This window comes from Nomascus leucogenys, chromosome X, assembly GCF_006542625.1.
Source record: "Nomascus leucogenys isolate Asia chromosome X, Asia_NLE_v1, whole genome shotgun sequence".
Classification (NCBI taxonomy): domain Eukaryota; kingdom Metazoa; phylum Chordata; class Mammalia; order Primates; family Hylobatidae; genus Nomascus; species Nomascus leucogenys.
The window spans coordinates 67,965,753-67,985,183 of record NC_044406.1 but is presented as its reverse complement, the minus strand read 5'-3'; the positions used below and the strand labels follow the sequence as shown (position 1 = coordinate 67,985,183).

The following is a 19,431-nucleotide window of genomic DNA, read 5'->3' as shown; positions in this document are numbered from 1 at the left end:
TTCACCACACTGTTTCTCAGTGTTAATCTTGGTTTGTATATCACAATTTTATGTAAGTACAATATCTGTTCAGATAATTTACTGCAAATCTGTGACTTATTTGTAGTTTTTTGGATGTGACAATGATCTTATGGTTTTACAAAGAGGAAGTGTCCTTTTAAAGAGACATTTACAAACATTTTATAGATGATATTGCATACTTTCTTGTGTTCGCTTCAAAATGATTTGTGGGATCTGGGGAGTTGGACAATGGGTAAGATGCTGTCAGTGAAACAAAACTGGCCTTAAGTTGATAATTTTTTTTTTTTCTCTTGAGACGGAGTCTCACTCTGTCACCCAGGCTAGAGTGCAGTGGCACAATCACGTCTCTCTGCAACCTCCACCTCCCAGGTTCAAGCAATTCTCCTGCCTCAGCCTCCCGAGTAGCTGGGACTACAGGCACGCGCCACCACGCTTGGCTAATTTTTTTGTTGTTGTTGTATTTTTAGTAGAGACGGGGTTTCACCATATTGGCCATGTTGGTCTCAAACTCCTGACCTCATGATCCGCCCACCTCGGCCTCCCAAAGTGCTGGGATTACAGGCATGAGCCACCGTGCCCAGCCTTAAGTTGATAATTTTTGAAGCTGAGTGATGGGTAATAGGATTTATTATTCTCTTCCATCTATTTTTGTGTATGTTTGAAAATTTCTATATTGAACATTAACAAATTCATTTGTTAACTAGTTTTAATTGTAAATAAGAAAAAAGTGCCTAAAATTTTATTTCTTCACCATCGTAATGTTTTTGTCTTTTAAGTTTTTTTTGCTTGTTTGTGGTTTTTTTTTTTAGATGGAGCTTTGCTCTTTCACCCAGGCTGGAGTGAAGCGGCGCGATCTCAGCTCATTGCAACCTCTGCCGCCAGGTTCAATCCATTCTCCTGCCTTGGCCTCCAGAGTAGCTGGGATTACAGGCGCCCGCCACCAGCCTGGCTAATTTTTGTATATTTTATAGAGACAGGGTTTCACCATGTTGGCCAGGCTGGTCTTGAACTCTTGACCTCAGGCGATCCATCCCCCTCAGCCTACCAAAGTGTTAGGATTATAGGAGTGAGCCACCGTGCCCAACTGCATAATGTTTTTATGATTTTAAAATCACGAGTTTCTGGTTTTTTTTTCATAGAACCATAAAACTGTTTATTACAAGCATTTATTTTACTAAACTAGTATTTTGTAACGTTTAAGAGCATGGACTCGGGGGATCAACCCTCTGGGTAAATCTCAGTGTCATGATACTCAATAGTTGTATGACCTTGTGCAGGTTACTTCTCTGTCCCTCAGTTTTTTCATCTGTCAAATGGTAATACTTGTACCTATCTTATGTAGTTACTGAATATACTATGTAATGGATAGAGATTAGGATAAGACAGCAAAAAATATATGCACACACACACGTTACCTGTGTGCATGTATCTACTTAAGTATTATTTTAAATAAGGAGCTTGTGATAATTGTTTCCATTTTGTAATCAGAAGGTATTATATGTTCCTATCATGATTTTTGAGCCTGTGGTTCTGAAACCAGTGTTTCTAAATATTTTTTTCTTTTCACATCATGTATTTACAGTGTTTTTCAGTGGTAGTCATGTTGACAGCCTGAGTCGCACGGTTCTTGTTTGGGACTGTCTTCTTCCCCCTCCTTCCTTCTTCCTCCTCCTTCCTTCTTCCTCCTCCTTCCTTCTTCTTCCTTCTTCTTCCTCTTCCCTCCTCCTTCCACCTTCCTCCTCCTCCTTCCTCCTCCTTCTTCCTTCCTCCTCCTTCCTTCTTCTTCCTCCTTCCTTCTTCCTTCTTCTTTCTTATTCCTCTTCCTCCTCCTCCTCCTTCCTCCTTCCTCCTCCTTCTTCCTTCCTCCTCCTTCCTTCTTCTTCCTTCTTCTTTCTTCTTCCTCCTCCTCCTCCTTCCTCCTCCCTCCTCCTTCCTCCTTCCTCCTCCTCCTTCCTCCTCCTTCTTCCTTCTTCTTCCTTCTTCCTTCTTCTTCCTCCTTCCTTCTTCCTTCTTCCTCCTTCCTTCTTCTTTCTTCTTCTTTCTTATTCCTCTTCCTCCTCCTCCTTCCTCCTCCTTCCTCCTTCCTCCTCCTTCCTCCTTCCTCCTCCTCCTCCTTCTTCCTTCTTTTTTTTTTTTTTTTTGGCATAGCAACCAACAACAGGGAACACTGCTTTTTTCACAGCTCTGCGTAATAAATGTTGTTGAAATATCCAGGGTGAGATCTGTTAAGCTAAATTACTGAGATTATCAGAGTGATTTAAAATTTTTTGGAGAGTTTTGATTTTAGAAGACATAAAACCCTGGGCTCTGTCCTGGCTTTATTGAAGCAAAATAGTGGTGTATTAGTCCTGAGATTGGGTAATTTATAAAGAAAAGAGTTTTCACTGACTCACGGTTTTGCAGGCTGTACAGGAAATATAGTGGCTTCTGCTTCTGGGGAGGCCTCAGGAAGCTTCCAATCATGGCAGAAAGCAAAGGGGGAGTGAGGCACCTCACATGGTGGGAGCAGGAGCAAGAGAGTGAGGGAGAGGTGCTGCACATTTTTAAACAACTAGATCTTGTGAGAACTCGCTCACTGTCACGAGAATAGACAAAGGGGATGGTGTTAAACCATTCATGAGAAATCCACCTTCATGATCCAACCACCTCCCACCAGGCCCCACCTCCAACACTGGGGATTACAATTAGCATGAGATTTGGTGGGGACACAGATCCAAATCATACCATTTCGATTTGTGGTGTGGGAGTAAATGTGTCTATATTTTGGAAAATCTGCCTTGGTAAGACTGACCATTGCTTGAATGATTTCTTTGAGCTTAACTATCAACAACTCCTTTTCTTGTAGGTGATAGAAATTGAAGATGCTTCACCCACCAAGTGTCCAATAACAACCAAGTTGGTTTTAGATGAAGATGAAGAAACCAAAGAACCGTTAGTGCAGGTTCATAGAAATATGGTTATCAAATTGAAACCCCATCAAGTAGATGGTAAGAAGCTATTAGATGGTTCAATAATTTTTAGTTACATTTTTACCAATATTTGGGTGTGAGGCAGCTGCCTCACATCCTGCTAAGTCCTGGAGGTAAATTGGTGAGTGGGGCGGGGAATCCACAATCCCCCTGCCTTTATGGAGCTCATAAACAAATGAGGAAGAACAAAATTGGGTGATTGCAAACACAATGAGTGTTATAAAAAGGGAAAGAAGTGCTACTAACAAATGGGTAGATATAGCAAGTGGGTTTCACCTAGTTAGCAAAGATTGGCCTAAGGGCAGCTAGGGGTTGGGAAGAGCTGTAGCTAGCTAAAAGCCTTTTTCAGAAAATGCTATTTCAGCATTTTTAGGTATGTTTTCTTTATTAGAGTTGAATCAGTAAGTCAGTTTTGAGTGTTTATGTGAATAATCATAAGGGAGGTTCTGTAGTTCCTACCTTTTGAGTTGCTAGTCCCCTTTCTTGCTCAGTGTTTACCATCGAATAAAGGAAAAGATGATGAAATTATCTGCTGGGTTTTTTTTTTTCCTGATTGACTCAATAAACTCAAAGGTATTTTTGATAGGAAGCCATTCTCTCTTTGGATAAAGTTGCTCTCTTTTTACAAAAATTATTATTATTATTTTTTGAGATGGAGTCTCGCTCTGTGACTCAGGCTGGAGTACAGTGGTGCTATAACAGCTCACTGCAATCTCTGCCTCCTGGCCTCAAGTGATTCTCCCAACTCAGCCTCCTGAGTATCTGGGACTACAGGTGCACAGCACCACCATGCCCGGCTAATTTTTTGTATTTTAGTAGAGACGGGGTTTCACCATGTTGGCCAGGCTGGTCTCGAACTCCTGACCTCAAGTGATCTACCCGCCTCGGCCTTCCAAAGTGCTTGGATTACAGGTGTGAGCCACTGTGCCCGGCCGCGTTTCTCTTTTAGAGTATTCTTATATTTCTTTGAACCATCACAGGGAATAGAGAATGTCTGCTGTGGATAGCTTAGAGAAGATGAAGGAAAGTCCACCTGTTCTATGTTTGTGTTAACTTGTTTCTGATTTACTTTGGTGGGAAAAAATCCCATTTACATGTAAGAAATTATTTACCTAAGTGTTTTTTTTAATGCTGTTTCTTAGAAGTTTTGGTTATGTTTTTGATGTGTTTATATAAAGGAAGTTTTTAACTTGGGCCTTTAAATTTAAGTTAATGAAGCTGTTGTTTTTAGGTGTTCAGTTTATGTGGGATTGCTGCTGTGAGTCTGTGAAAAAAACAAAGAAATCTCCAGGTTCAGGATGCATTCTTGCCCACTGTATGGGCCTTGGTAAGACTTTACAGGTAAGAGCTGAAGAATATGAAGGTATCCTGTTTTTGTGGATTCATTAATATATATTGGATTCTATTATGTTTCAGGCACAGTCGTAGGGGCTGAAGATAAAGCAGTGAACAAGAATAACAAGATCTGTCTCCAAGGAGCTTATATTCTAGTGGAGGAGAGAGCTGCTAATCAAATAAGAAATATATACTTTCAGAAAATGAATGTTAAGGGAGGATATTGAGTTAGGAAAGGCATCTTTTAGGAGGTAATGTTTGAGCAGAGGTCCTAATGAAGCGAGGCTGTGGGGTGTCAGGTATGGCCAACAACAACTGCAAAGATTCTAAGGTAGAAATTACCTTTTTTTTTTTTTTTTTACAACTTTTAATGGTTTATGATGTTAAAGTAATGAGAAAGTAAAGTATCTTTTACTATTAAAATTGCTGCATTTCTAAATGACAGGAGTTGTAACAGAGATGTAAAATTGGTGAATGTATTTGTACTTTTAAACCATAAAGTAATTATAGATTTAATGGGTCAGAACACATTAAAGTGGAAAAATATTATGTAACACGATTATCTTCTAAATGAGCGATGGTATTTTTTGAAAGACTATAGGGACATTCTGTGGAGACCTAGGACTTAGTATTGGTATGGGATCATTTTATACTATTCACATTGATCATAGAATCATGGAGTTTTAGAGTTGGAAGAGCCTGATACATCATCTACTTGAACTTTTGCATTTTACTATCTCTTTCCCTGTGCCTTGCCCGATTTGGAAATTCTGGCTGTTTATTGTTTAAGCAAAACAAAGCTATAATGTTGTAAGATTGCTTAATTTATTAATTATTTTGTGGATATTTAAACGAAGGTCACAATCTGTTTTCTTATAGGTGGTAAGTTTTCTTCATACAGTTCTTTTGTGTGACAAACTGGATTTCAGCACGGCGTTAGTGGTTTGTCCTCTTAATACTGCTTTGAATTGGATGAATGAATTTGAGAAGTGGCAAGAGGGATTAAAAGATGATGAGAAGCTTGAGGTAACTTATTTTAAATGTTATCTATTATTAAAATAGTCACATGAAATTCATATAGTAAACTATTAATTTTTTTAATTTTTAATTTTTTTTACCAGTGATGCATATTTCAATGGGAATATTTAATATTCACACGTTTTTAGTAGCTACCTAAAAAAAATCTTTATTTCCCAACAAAAGGTTTCTGAATTAGCAACTGTGAAACGTCCTCAGGAGAGAAGCTACATGCTGCAGAGGTGGCAAGAAGATGGTGGTGTCATGATCATAGGCTATGAGATGTATAGAAATCTTGCTCAAGGAAGGAATGTAAAGAGTCGGAAACTTAAAGAAATATTTAACAAAGCTTTGGTTGATCCAGGTAAGGTATTAATAGACAGTGACATAAAGAAGCAAATTGAATAAAAAATGTGTTTATATTTTATTTAACACATACTAATTGCACAACTACTAAGTATCTGGTCTTTGTTGTGGTTATCTTTCAGGTTTTTGCCTTTTAGAAAATTCTTAGTATTTCAATAAGATAAAATCACCCTTAACGTCGCCAGCTGTTCAGAATTTATTTGCTGAGTCTGAAAGTGTTTAGGGTTTTAGGGGATACCTTGTAAACACTTAAAAATTCATCAGATGCCTGTGTTGCAATCAAAGATTCTTCCAGCTATCCAAATATTAGGTGATAACAAGAGCTCTCTCCATATCCTGAAAACAGTTTGTCTTTCCAAACTTCATGTCATTAGAAGAATTGCTGCTTGCTCATCTGCTTTTAAGGGGCCATCAGTATGAAAGGTTAATATTTTCAATACTGTTGATCCTTATGTGATAGTAATCTGATGTGAGAGCCAGATGTTGATATATTTGCTGCTCGGAAAAGCAACATGTTGTACTGTCTGCAAAACTAAAATTAATTTTTAATCTATGATTATTAATTTGTGCAATTTTTTCTTCATATGTTTATCTTGTCATATCATGTTACTTTAAGACACTATTGAGGTTTTATTTTTGTTGAGAAAGTCTGGGTAATTGTCATTGTCAAAGTGATAGTAATCTTTAGAATCCATGGCTTTGCCTCTTTTTTAAAGATAATGAGGTAGTTAATACATAGCAAAATAACTGCCATCACAAATCTAAGGCCTAATAATAAGTTTATCTTTTTCCCACGATTAAAATAGGTGTCTAAAAATCCTGTGGCTGGTTTATTGTTGAAAAATTATAAGCTAGTGTCTAGTATCATTGTAGCAGATTTTTTCCACAAGATTTCCTTGAAACTGTTTTAATACAACAGTTTCAGGTGCTTAGTGTACTTATTTATTTATGAAAAAATGAAAAAAAGAAATTAAAGCTTCTAACATGAAGGGTAACATTTGTCATTGCCATGTTTTATCATTTAGTGACATTTTAAAAAAATTTTTGGCCGGGCATGGTGGTGCACGCCTGTAGTCCCAGCTACTCGGGAGGCTGAGGCAGAAGAATCGCTCAAACCTGGGAGCTGGAGGTTCCAGTGAGCCAACATCGTGCCACTGCACTCCCATCTGGGTGACAGAGCGAGACTCCATCTCAAAAACAAAAAACAAACAAACAAAAACTTTTCATTTTGGAATAATTTTCTGTTTACATGAAAGTTGAAAAGGAGTGCAGAGAGTTCCCATATACCCTACATCTGGTTCCTCCATTGTTAACATCTTACATTGCCATGGTAGATTTGTCAAAACTAAGAAATTGACACATTGTTGACACATTATTATTAATAACTTCAAACTGCATTTGTATTGCACCAGTTTTTCTATCCAGGGTACTACATTGTATTTAGTTGTCATGTCTCTAACAGTCTTCTGGTCTATGACAGTTTCTCAATCTTTATTTTTTCATTATCTCATCAGTCTTACGGAGGACCGTCCGGGTAGATATCCTGTAGAGTGTTCTCTAATCTGAATTTATAGTTTTTCTTGTGATTAGACTGAGATTAGACAGGTTTTGAAAGAATATACCAGAGGTGACATACCCTTTTTGTCACATCATATCTCGTATCGGAGGTACATGATGAGCACTTGCTGTCACTGATGATGTTAACTTTCATCACTTGGTTAGGGTAGAGTTTGTCAGGTTTCTCTCCTGTAGAGCTGCTACTTTTACCTGTCCCTCATCTGTTCATTGGAATCCAGTCACTCAATCTAGCCCACCTGAATGGGAGGATGGCGGAAATTAAGCTCCATCTCCTATAGTGGGTAATATCTGCACATAAAATTTGGACTTTTTTAAAGAAAAAAGTATCTTTTTTCACTCATTTATTTAGCCTTCGATTTATATAATTATATACTCATCTATTTTTAGTTTGTGCATTGGACTATAAACCATTACTACATTTTTTTTTTTTGCTCAAATTGTTTACTTTGACCATTGGGAGCTTTTTTTAAGGTTAGGTCCTCTACCCTTTGATATGTCCCTATCCTTTTGGCTTTGAGCACTTTATGACTTTCTGGCATTACAGGATGCTCCAGGTTCATGTTATATTGTCCCGGCCCCAGAATCAGCCATTTCTTGAAGACATCATGGTTCCTTTTACTGAAAATTGACATTTACAAATGTAAACACACCCATATAATTTGCAAATATATCCTTCCATTCTGTGAGTTGTCTTTTTACTTTTTTATATCATCTTTTCAGTACTAATCTTTAAAATTTTGATTACATTTAATTTACCTATTTTTTTCTTTTGTTGCTTTTGCATTTAGTGCATATCCAAGTATTCATTGCTTAATCGAAGGTCATGAAGTTTTTCACCTGTGTTTTCTTATTTTATAGTTCTAGCTCTTGTATTTATGTTTATGATCTATTTTCAGTTTATTTTTGTATATAGTATGAGGTAGGAGTCCAACTTCATTTTTTGTATTTTGATATCCAGTTCTAACACCATTTGTTGAAAAGACAATTCTTTCTTCATTGAAGAGTCTTGACACCATTGTTGAAAATCAATTGACCATAGATGTTTGTGTTTATTTCTAGGCTCTCAATATTATTGTATTGATCTATATGTCTGTCCTTATGCCAGTGTGACATTGTTTTAATTACTGTAGCTTTGTGGTAAGTTTCGCAATCAGGAATAAGAAGTCCTACAGCTTTATTTTTCTGTCTCAAGGTTGTTTTGCTATTTGAGGTTCCTTGAAATTTCATATGAATTTGATGGTTGGCTTTTATATTTCCTCAAAGAAACTAGCTGGGATTCTGTTAGATATTGCATTGAATCTGTAGATTAATTTGAGGAATATTGCCATCTTAATATTAAATCTTCCCCTCCATGAATTTCTAATGTCTTTCCATTTATTTAGGTCTTTATTTTAATAATGAAATTTGATTTAGGTCTTTTAATTTCTTTAGTGTAAAAGTCTTGGACTTATTTTCTTAAATTTATTCCTAAATATTTTATTCTTTTTGAGCCAATTGGAAATAAAATTGTTTTAATTTTATTTTCAGATAGTTCTTTGTTAGTATATAGAAATACAACAGATTTTTGTATACTGATTCTGTATCCTGCAACTTAGCTGAGTCCATTTATAAGTTCTAATAGTTGTGTGTGTGTGCACGCGTGTGTGTGTGCGCGCATGCGCGCGATTTAGAGTTTTCTATTAAGAAAATCATACAATCTATGAGTAGAAATAGTTTTACCTTTTCCTTTCCAATGTAAGTATCTTTAACTTCTTTTTCTTGCCTAATTGCCCTTCTTAGAAATTTCCATACAATGTTGAACGTAAGTGGTGAGAGCAGTTGGTTGTCATGTTTTTGATCTCAGGGAAAGCTTTCAGTTCTCCACCATTAAGTATGACATTAGCTGTGGATTTCTAATAGGTGTCTTTTATCAGGTTGAGTAAGTTCTACATTGGGTTATATTTTTTGTTTGTTTTGATAATTAAAAAAATAAATACCTAGATTACCCTTGTTAAAACTTAAGAGGGGCTGATTTCTCCATTAGGTTTTATTGGAAGTTCTTCAGGAAACTGAAGCTCTACTTTTATTTTCCTTTCCAGAGTATATATGAGTATTAGAGATAGTTCCTCTGCCATAGCTGGGTAACCATCTGCAACAAGAATATTCTAATATCCATCATGTATAACGTGGAATATATTAAAACTGTAGTTAAGTTTTAAGATTTAGTGGTAGTATTTAGATATAATTTTCTTTGCCACCTAAGTCTAAAGTGTCAGGATCTGTTCAGTACTTCTAAATTTATTAGAAAGGATCTGTTAAGTATAACACTTAATTTTCCAGTACGTTTTCCATTTTCTGCCCAATTTATCTTCTCTGATTTGGAACAAATTAGTGATAGTCAAGAATCATATAAATGGCAGCAGAGTATGTGAAGAATGAAGTTGGGGTGTAATGTCAAAGAAAAGTCTAAATTGAAGTTCAAGATGGAAGCAAAATGTCAGAACCAGACAGTTTTGGGTATGAGATTCTTAAGGATGAGCTGAGGTTGTAAACTTAGAAGGTAGGCTATTAGATGAGAAGCCTGGAAAATTGGGAGTATGTATTAGGATTGGAAACAGTGTTTAGAGCTGACCAGAGTTAAGATAGTACTGTTCATCTTTCAACTTAGCTGCTCTGGTTATCTATTCTTGCATAACAATTATCCTAAGGCTTTGTAGCTTAAAGTGACAAGAATCAGCTGGGTGCAATGGCTCATACCTGTAATAACAATACTTTGGGAGGCCAAGGCAGGAGGATTGCTTGAGGCTGGCAGTTCGAGGCCAGCCTGGGCAACATAGACCCCATATCTACAAAAAAAAAAAAAGAATTAACCAGGTGTGGTGGCGCACACCTGTAGTCTCAGGAAGCTGACGTGGGATGATTGCTTGAGTCCAGGAGTTCAAGGAAGCAGTGAACTATGATCACTGAGATCATAATCATCACTGAGTGTGAGACCTAGTTTCTTAAAAAAGAAAGTGACAACATTTTGTTAACTTTCCTAGTTTTACTGGGTCAGGGATTTAATAGAGGTTTACTTGGACAGTTCTAAACATTTTATCAACTTTTCTAAGTTATGGTTTTTTATATAAAAAAATTCACCAATAGGTGGCAATGTAACACTGAAAAAGAATTTGCATTTAACTATAATAGTATGTGACAAAACCTTTATTTGACCTTTCTTCCCTAACTTACCATTTGTTTTGAGGCATATTTTTCTACTTAATGTACTTAAACAATCTGGTGGAGTTTTCTAATTCACATTACTGTTTTTAGAAGAATGTTCCACATTTTGTAGCTTGAGAGGACATAATTTTTATGTGTGTGCGTGAATGTGCATATGCACAGTATTAATTCAAGGTATGTGCGTATGCACAGTATTGCTTTAAGCAATAAGATAGATCTGTGTAATTTTATAAAATAATGACAGGTTTCCATAGTGTATTGAACCATCTTAACAGACTCTTTTAGTCAGGCTTGAATTTTTGAACAGAAGAAATTCTCTCCAAGTCTTTCTCTAAATTCCTGTTTTTCTGCTCTCCAGAGCCTCATGGCTGCCATTCCCCCTGTAGTTTCTTTATAATTATTTATAAGTGTAGGTATTTTGAAACCCTCCTATCTGATATATATATATTTCATTGTTTGGGAATTAAGTTTTCTAGAAAGTATATAAGGTAACAAATATTTCATTTTATGTAAGTATGTATGTATGTATGTATGTATTTAGGGGGCAGGGAGATGGGGATCTCATTCTGTTACCCAGGCTGGAGTGCAGTAGCATGATTATAGCTCACTGTAGCTTCAAATCCTGGGCTCAAGTGATCCTCCCAGTTCAGCCTTCTGAGGAGCTAAGACTACAGGAATGTGCCGCCATGCCCAACTAAATTTTTTTTTTTCGTAGAGACAGGGTCTTACTGTGTTGCCCAGGCTGGTCTCGAACTCCTGACAACACCTAGATAATTATTTGGAGATGAGGATCTCACTATGTTACCCCAGCTGGTCTCGAACTCCTGACACACAACTCATTTTTTGTAGATGAGGGTCTCGTTATGTTGCTTAGGTTAGTCTTGGCCTCCTGGCCTCAAGCAATCCTTCTGCCTCAGCCTCCTGAGTAGTAGCTGGCATTACAGGTGTGAGCCACCATGTCCAGCTAAAACTTACTCCTTTCGAACATTAAAAATACTTATTTTTAATTTTTTATGTTAGTAAATGTTATATACATTCCTCTTATAATTCATATTCTAATATGATGAATAACATGTTTAATATATGAATAACAATTTTAACTTTTTCATTGACTCAGGGTTATTAATGAGTGCATTTACTTTTATTTTTATTTTATTTTATATATTTTTTTTTTTGAGACAGAGTCTCGCTCTGTCACCCAGGCTGGAGTGCAGTGGTGGTGCAATCTCGGCTCACTGCAAGCTCCGTCTCCCGAGTTCACGCCATTGTCCTGCCTCAGCCTCTCCGAGTAGCTGGGACTACAGGCGCCCGCCACCATGCCCGGCTAATTTTTTTTTTTTTTTTTGTATTTTTAGTAGAGACGGGGTTTCACGGTGGTCTAGATCTCCTGACCTCGTGATCCGCCCGCCTCGGCCTCCCAAAGTGCTGGGATTACAAGCGTGAGCCACCGCGCCTGGCCCTATTTTATTTAATTTCTTTTTGAGACGGAGTCTCACTCTGTCGCCCAGGCTGGAGCTCAGTGGCGCAATCTCGGCTCACTGCAAGCTCCGCCTTCCGGGTTCACGCCATTCTCCTGCCTCAGCCTCCCGAGTAGCTGGGACTACAGGCGCCTGCCACCATGCCGGGCTAATTTTTCTTTTTGTATTTTTAGTGGAGACGGGGTTTCACCGTGTTAGCCAGGATGGTCTCTATCTCCTGACCTCATGATCCGCCCGTCTCGGCCTGCCAAAGTGCTGGGATTACAGGCGTGAGCCACCGCGCCTGGCTTACTTTTATTCTTAATTCTTCTAGTTCTTCAGATATCCTTACTAACGATAGGGCTACCACTCTCCTTCCATTGCCATGCCAACAAATAGTTCTTTTAAGTTAAAGAAATTATAAAAGTGATACATATCCTTAAGCAAAATAAAAACAGAAGAAAATGTTGTATATTGAAAAGTAAACGTTCCCTACCTCCTAGTCTCATTATTGTTTCATTTATATCCTTATAGGAATTTTTTGTGCTTACAGAAGCATGTATTCTCCTTATTTGGTATTGCAACACTTAAGTGGTCCTCAAAGCCACCCTCAGGCTTGGTAACTCATAAGAAGGGCTCACAGAACTCAGAAAATCCATTAGACTCATGGTTATGGTTTATTACAGCAAAAATATACAAATAGGATCATAATATAGATTATTCTGCAACATACTCCTTTTTATTTAATAATATATTTGTCATATCTTTCAAGGTTTGCACATAGAGATATACATCATTTTTTCAGATTATTATTTATTTTTCTATAAGTTATTGGGGTACAGGTGGTATTTGGTTACATGAGTAAGTTCTTTAGTGGTGATATGTGAGATCCTGGTGCATCCATCACCCGAGCAGTATATACTACACCATATATGTTGTCTTTTATCCCTTGCCCTCCTCCTACTCTTACCCCCAAGTCCGCAAAGTCCGTTGTGTCATTCTTATGCCTTTGTGTCCTCATAGCCTAGCTTCCACGTATCAGTGAGAACATTTGATGTTTGCTTTTCCATTCCTGAGTTACTTCACTTAGAATAATAGTCCCAAATCTCATCCAGGTAATTGCAAATACTGTTAATTCATTCCTTTTTATGGCAGAGTAGTATTCCATCATATATATATATATGCCACAATTTCTTTATCCACTCATTGATTGATGGGCATTTGGGCTGGTTCCACAATTTTGCAACTGTGAATTGTGCTGCTATAAATATGCATGTGCAAATATCTTTTTTGAATAATGACTTCTTTTCCTCTGGGTAGATACACAGTAGTGGGATTGCTGGATCAAATTGTAGTTCTACTTTTAGTTCTTTAAGGAATCTCCACACTGTTTTCCATAGCAGCTGTACTAGTTTACATTCCTACCAGCAGTGTAGAAGTGTTCCCTGATCGCTGCATTCACACCAACATCTACTGTTTTTTGATTATGGCCATGCTTGCAGGAATAAGGTGGTATCACATTGTATTTTGGATTTGCATTTCACTGATCATTAGTGATGTTGAGCATTTTTTCATATGTTTGTTGTCTATTTGTGTATCTTCTTTTGAGAATTGTCTATTCATATTCTTAGCCCACTTTGTGATGGGATTGTTTGTTTGTTTTCTTACTGATTTGAGTTCATCGTAGATTCTGGATATTAGTCCTTTGTCAGATGTATAGATGGTGAAGATTTTCTCCCACTCCGTGGGTTGTCTGTTTACTCTGCTGACTGTTCCTTTTGCCATGCAAAAGCTCTTTAGTTTAATTAGGTCCTGGCTATTTATCTTTGTTTTTATTGCATTTGCTTTTGGGTTCTTGACCATGAAATCCTTGACTAAGCCAATGTCTAGAAGGGTTTTTCCAATGTTATCTTCTAGAATTTTTATAGTTTCAGGTCTTAGGTTTAAGTCCTTAATCCATCATGAGGTGATTTTTGTGTAAGATGAGAGATGTAGATGCAGTTTAATTCTCCTACATGTGGGTAGCCAATTATCCCAGCACCATTTGTTGAAAAGGGTGTCTTTTCCCCACTTTATGTTTTTGTTTGCTTTGTCGAAGATTAGTTGGCTCTAAGTATTTGGGTTTATTTCTGAGTTCTCTATTCTGTTCCATTGGTCTGTGTGCTTATTTTTATACCAGTACCAAGCTGTTTTGGTGACTGTGGCCTTTACAGAATAGTTTGAAATCAGGTAGTGTGATGCCTCCAGATTTGTTCTTTTTGCTTAGTCTTGCTTTGGCTCTGCGGGCTCTTTTTTGGTTCCATATGAATTTTAAAATTGTTTTTTCTAACTGAAGAATGATGGTGTTATTTTGATGGGGATTGCATTGAATTTGTAGATTGCTTTTGGCAGTATGGTGATTTTCACCATATTGATTCTACCCATTCATGAGCATGGGATGTGTTTCCATTTGTTTGTGTCGTCTGTGATTTCTTTCAGCAGTGTTTTGTAGTTTTCCTTGTAGAGGTCTTTTGACTCCTTTGTTAGGTATATTCCTATCTTTCTTGTTTATTTATTTATATATTTATTTATGCAGCTATTGTAAAAGGGGTTGAGTTCTTGATTTGATTCTCCACTTGGTTGCTGTTGGTTTATAGAAGAGCTACTGATTTGTGTACATTAATCTTGTATCCGGAAACCTTGCTGAATTTTTTTATCAGTTCTAGGAGCTTTGTGGAGGAGTCTTTAGGGTTTTCAAGGTAAACGATAATCGTCAGCAAACAGGGACAGTTTGACTTCCTCTTTACTGATTGGATTCCCTTTATTTCTTTTTCTTTTTTTTTTTTGAGACGGAGTCTCGCTCTGTCGCCCAGGCTGGAGTGCAGTGGTGCCATCTTGGCTCACTGCAAGCTCCGCCTCCCGGGTTCACACCATTCTCCTGCCTCAGCCTCCTGAGTAGCTGGGACTACAGGCGCCTGCCACCACGCCCAGCTAAATTTTTTTGTATTTTTAGTAGAGGCGGGGTTTCACTGTGTTAGCCAGGATGGTCTCGATCTCCTGACCTCGTGATCCGCCCGCTCAGCCTCCCAAAGTGCTGGGATTACAGGCATGAGCCACCGCGCCCGGCCCGGATTCCCTTTATTTCTTTCATCTGATTGCTCTGGCTAGGACTTCCAGTACTATGTTGAAGAGGAGTGGTGAGGGTGGGCATCCTTGTCTTGTTTCCGTTCTCAGAGGGAATGCTTTCAGCTTTTCTCCATTCAGTATTATGTTGGCTGTGGGTTTGTCATAGATGGCTTTTATTACATTAAGATATGTCACTTGTATGTCGATTTTGCTGAGAGTTTTAATCATACAGGGATGCTGGATTTTGTCAAATGCTTTTTCTGCATCTATTGAGATGATCATGTGATTTTTGTTTTTAATTCTGTTTATGTGGTGTATCACATTTATTTACTCGCATGTGTCAAACCATCCCTGCATCCTTGATATGAAACCCACTTGATCATGGTGGATTATCTTTTTGGCATGTTGTTGGATTTGGCTAGCTAATATTTTTGTTAAGGATTTTAGCATCTGTGTTCGTCGAGGATAATGGTCTGTAGTTTTCTTTTTTGGTTGTGATCTTTCCTGGTTTTGCTATTAGGGTGATGAATAGGGATGAATTAGGGAGGGTTACTTCTTTCTCTATCTTGTGGGATAGTGTCAAAAGGATTGGTACCAGTGCTTTGAATGTCTGGTAGAATTCTGCTGTGAATCGGTCTGGTCCTGGACTTTTTTTTGTTGGTAATTTTTAAATTGCCATCTCAATCTCACTGCTTGTTACTGGTCTGTTCAGGGTATCGAATTCTTCCTGATTTAAGCTAGGAGGGTTGTATTTTTCTAGGAATTTATCCACCTCTTGTAGGTTTTCTAGTTTATATGCGTAGAGGTGTTCATAATAGCCTCCTTGAATGATCTTTTGTATTTCAGTGGTGTCAGTTGTACTATCTCCTGTTTCGTTTCTCAGTGACTTTATTTGGATTTTCTCTCTTCTTTTCTTGGTTAATCTTGCTAATGTTCTATCAATTTTGTTTTATCTTTTCAAGGAACGAGCTTTTTGTTTCATTTATCTTTTGTATTTTTTGTTTTGTTTCCATTTCATTTAGTACTGCTCTGATCTTGGTTATTTCCTTTCTTCTGCTGGGTTTGGGTTTGTTTTGTTTTTGTTTCTCTAGTTCCTAGTGACCTTAGATTGTCCGTTTGTGCTCTTTCGGACTTTTTGATGTAGGAATTCAGGGCTATGAACTTTCCTCTTAGCACTGCCTCAGCTGTATCCCAGAGGTTTTGATAGGCTGTGTCATTACTGTATTCAGGTTGAAGAATTTTTTAATTTCCATCTTGATTTTGTTTTTGACCCACTGCTTATTCAGGACAAGGCTGTTTTCCATGTATTTGCGTGGTTTTGAAGGTTCCTTTTGGAGTTGATTTCCAGTTTTATTCCACTGTGGTCTGACAGAATGTTTGATATAATTTCAGTTTTCTTTAATTTATTGAGGCTCATTTTATGGCCTATCATATGGTCTGTCTTGGAGAAATTTCCATGGGCTCTTGGATAGACCGTGTATTCTGTGGTTGTTGGATGAAATGTTCTGTATATATCTGTTAAGTCCATTTGTTCCAGGATATAGTTTAAATCCATTGTTTCTTTGTAGACTTTCAGTCTTGATGACCTGTCTAGTGCTGTCAGTAGAGTACTGAAGTCCCCCATGATTATTGTGTTGCTATCTGATTTATTAGGCCTATTAGTAATTGTTTTGTAAATTTGTGAGGTCCAGTGTTAGTTGCATATATGTTTAGCATTGTGATCTTTTCCTGTTGGACCAGGCCTTTTGCCATTATATAATATCCCTCTTTGACTCTTTTAACTGCTGTTGCTTTAAAGTTTGTTTTGTCTGATATAAGAATAGCTACCCCTGCTCGCTTTTGGTGTCCATTTTCATGAAATGTCTTTTTCCACCCCTTTACTTTAAGTTTATGTGAGTCCTTATGTGTTAGGTGAGTCTCCTAAAGACAGCAGATAGTTGTTTGGTGAGTTCTTACGCATTCTGGGGTTCTGGATCTTTTAAGTGGAGCATTTAGGCCATTTACATTCCATCTTAATATGGAAATGTGAGGTACCATTGCATTCATTATGCGCCTTGTTGCCTGCATACTTTGGGTTTTTCATTTTGTTTTTTGTTTTTTTTTTAACTTGTATTTTTGTTTTATAGGTCCTGTGTGATTTATGCTTTAAAGAGGTTCTGTTTTGATGTGTTTCCAGCATTTGTTTCAGGATTTTGAGCTCCTTTTAGCAGTTCTTGTAGTGGTGGCTTGGTAATGGCAAATTCTCTCATCATTTGTTTATGTGAAAATGACCATCTTTCCTTCATATATGATGCTTAGTTTCACTGGATACAAAATTCTTGGCTGATAATTGTTTTGTTTGAAGTGGCTGAAAATAGGGCCCCAATGCCTTCTAGCTTGCAGGGTTTCTGCTGAGAAATCTGCTATTAATCTGATAGGTTTTCCTTAATAGGTTATCTGGTGCTTCTGTCTCACAGTTCTTAAGATTCTTTCCTTCGCCTTAACTTTGGATAACCTGATGACAATGTGCCTGGGCGAAGATCTTTTTGCGATGAATTTCCCAGGTGTTCTTTGTGCTTCTTGTATATGCATGTCTAGGTCTCTAGCAAGGCCAGGGAAGTTTTCCTTGATTATTCCCCTAAATATATTTATCAAGCTTTTAGAATTGTCTTCTTCCTCAGGAACACTGATTATTCTTAGGTTTGGTCGTTTAACATAATCCCAGACTTCTTAGAGGCTTTGTTCATATTTTCTTATTCTTTTTTGTCTTTGTTGGATTGGGTTAATTCGAAGACCTTGTCTTTGAGCTCTGAATTTCTTTCTTCTACTTGATCAGTTCTATTGCGAGACTTTCCAGAGCATTTTGCATTTCTAAAAGTGTGTCCAATGTTTCCTGAATTTTTGATTGTTTTTTTCTTTATGCTATCTGTTTCCTTGAATATTTCTCCCTTCACTTCTTATATCATGTTTTGGATTTCCTTGCATTCAGCTTTGCCTTCCTCTGGTCCCTCCCTGATTAGCTTAATAACTAACGTCCTGAATTCTTTTTCAGATAAATCAGGGATTTCTTCTTGGTTTGGATCCATTGCTGGTGAACTAGTGTGATTTTTGGGGGGTGTTGACGAGCCTTGTTTCGTCATATGACTAGGGTTGGTTTTCTGGTTCCTTCCCGCTCTGTCAGAGGGAAGGTCTAGGGCTGAAGGCTGTTGTTCAGATTGTTTTGTCCCACAGGGTGTTCCCCAGATACAGTACTTTCCCCCTTTTCCTGTGGATGTGGCTTCCAGTGATTGTTGTTTCTCTTCTGGGTCTAGCCACCCAGCGAGTCTACCCGGCTCCAGGCTGGTACTGGGGTTTGTCTGCACAGAGTCCTGTGAGGTGAACTGTCTATGGGTCTGTCAGCCATGGATACTAGCGACTGTACTGGTGGAGGTGGCACAGGATGCAGTGGACTCCGTGGGGGGTCCTTGGCTTTGCTGGTTTAATGCTCTATTTTTGTGCTGGTTGGCCTCCTGCCAGGAGGTGGCGCTTTCCAGAATGCATCAGCTGTAGCAGTGTGGAGAGGGACTGGGGATGGGCGGGGCCCTAGAACTCCAAAGAGTATTTGTCCTTTGTTTTCTGCTACCAGGGTGGGTAGGGAAGGACTGTCAGGTGGGGGCGGGGCTAGGCGTATCTGAGCTCAGACTCTCTTTGGATGGGTCTTGCTGTGGCTGCTGTGGGGGATGTGGTGAGATTCCCAGGTCACTGGAGTTGTGTACCTAGAAGGATTATGGTTGCCTCTGCTGAGTCATGCAAGTTGTCAGGGAAGCGGGGTGGGGAGGGTGGCGAAAGCCGGCAGTCACAGGCCTCACCCAGCTCCCACGCAAACCGAAAGGCTGGTCTTGTCTCACTCCCACGGTGCACCGCACCCCCCACCCCTCCAGCGCCGAAACAGCCCGGAGTGTGTTTCCAGGAGAAGGGCGAGTCTGGCTTGAAAACTTGCCCCAGGCTTTCCACCTCCAAGCTGCAAAAGAAAAGGGCTTTAGTTCATCCCCCACCTGTGAAGTCTGCAGTCTGGATTTGCGCCCTCCCTGTTGTTCTGGCCAGGAGGCTTCTTGCCCCATTCGAATTGTTAAAAAGTTCAGCTAGAGAAGTCCTTCTCCCTGTGGAGTTTTACCCCCTGCTCTGATGGCCACCCTCCTGATGGATCCTGTGTTGCCAGGCAGGAATGTGCTGCTTGGGGATCCTGCAAGCTCCCAGTGCCCCTGCTACTTCCTCTACCGCTGTATTTTGCTCGGCTTGGCTTTCTAACTTGACTCAACTCCAGGTAAAGTCAGGAATTTCTCCTCCAAACAGACCTTCAGCTTCTCCAGTGGGGGTGTGTCTACCTCATTAATTTTAACTCTGTGACTTATTCCATTATCCCA

At 38.6% G+C, this 19,431-nt stretch overlaps 1 protein-coding gene across 7 annotated transcripts in view; it reads left to right on the top strand.

The window, feature by feature from the left end:
• ATRX (ATRX chromatin remodeler) overlaps positions 1-19,431 on the top strand; it is a 296,672-nt gene that overhangs the window by 158,370 nt on the left and 118,871 nt on the right. For all 7 annotated transcript variants that reach the window (XM_030807617.1, XM_030807624.1, XM_030807622.1 and 4 more), the window contains 4 exons: positions 2,867-3,008; positions 4,222-4,331; positions 5,205-5,351; positions 5,529-5,706. In XM_030807617.1, the coding sequence (XP_030663477.1) occupies positions 2,867-3,008; positions 4,222-4,331; positions 5,205-5,351; positions 5,529-5,706 (577 nt within the window). The remainder of the gene's footprint in view (positions 1-2,866; positions 3,009-4,221; positions 4,332-5,204; positions 5,352-5,528; positions 5,707-19,431) is intronic.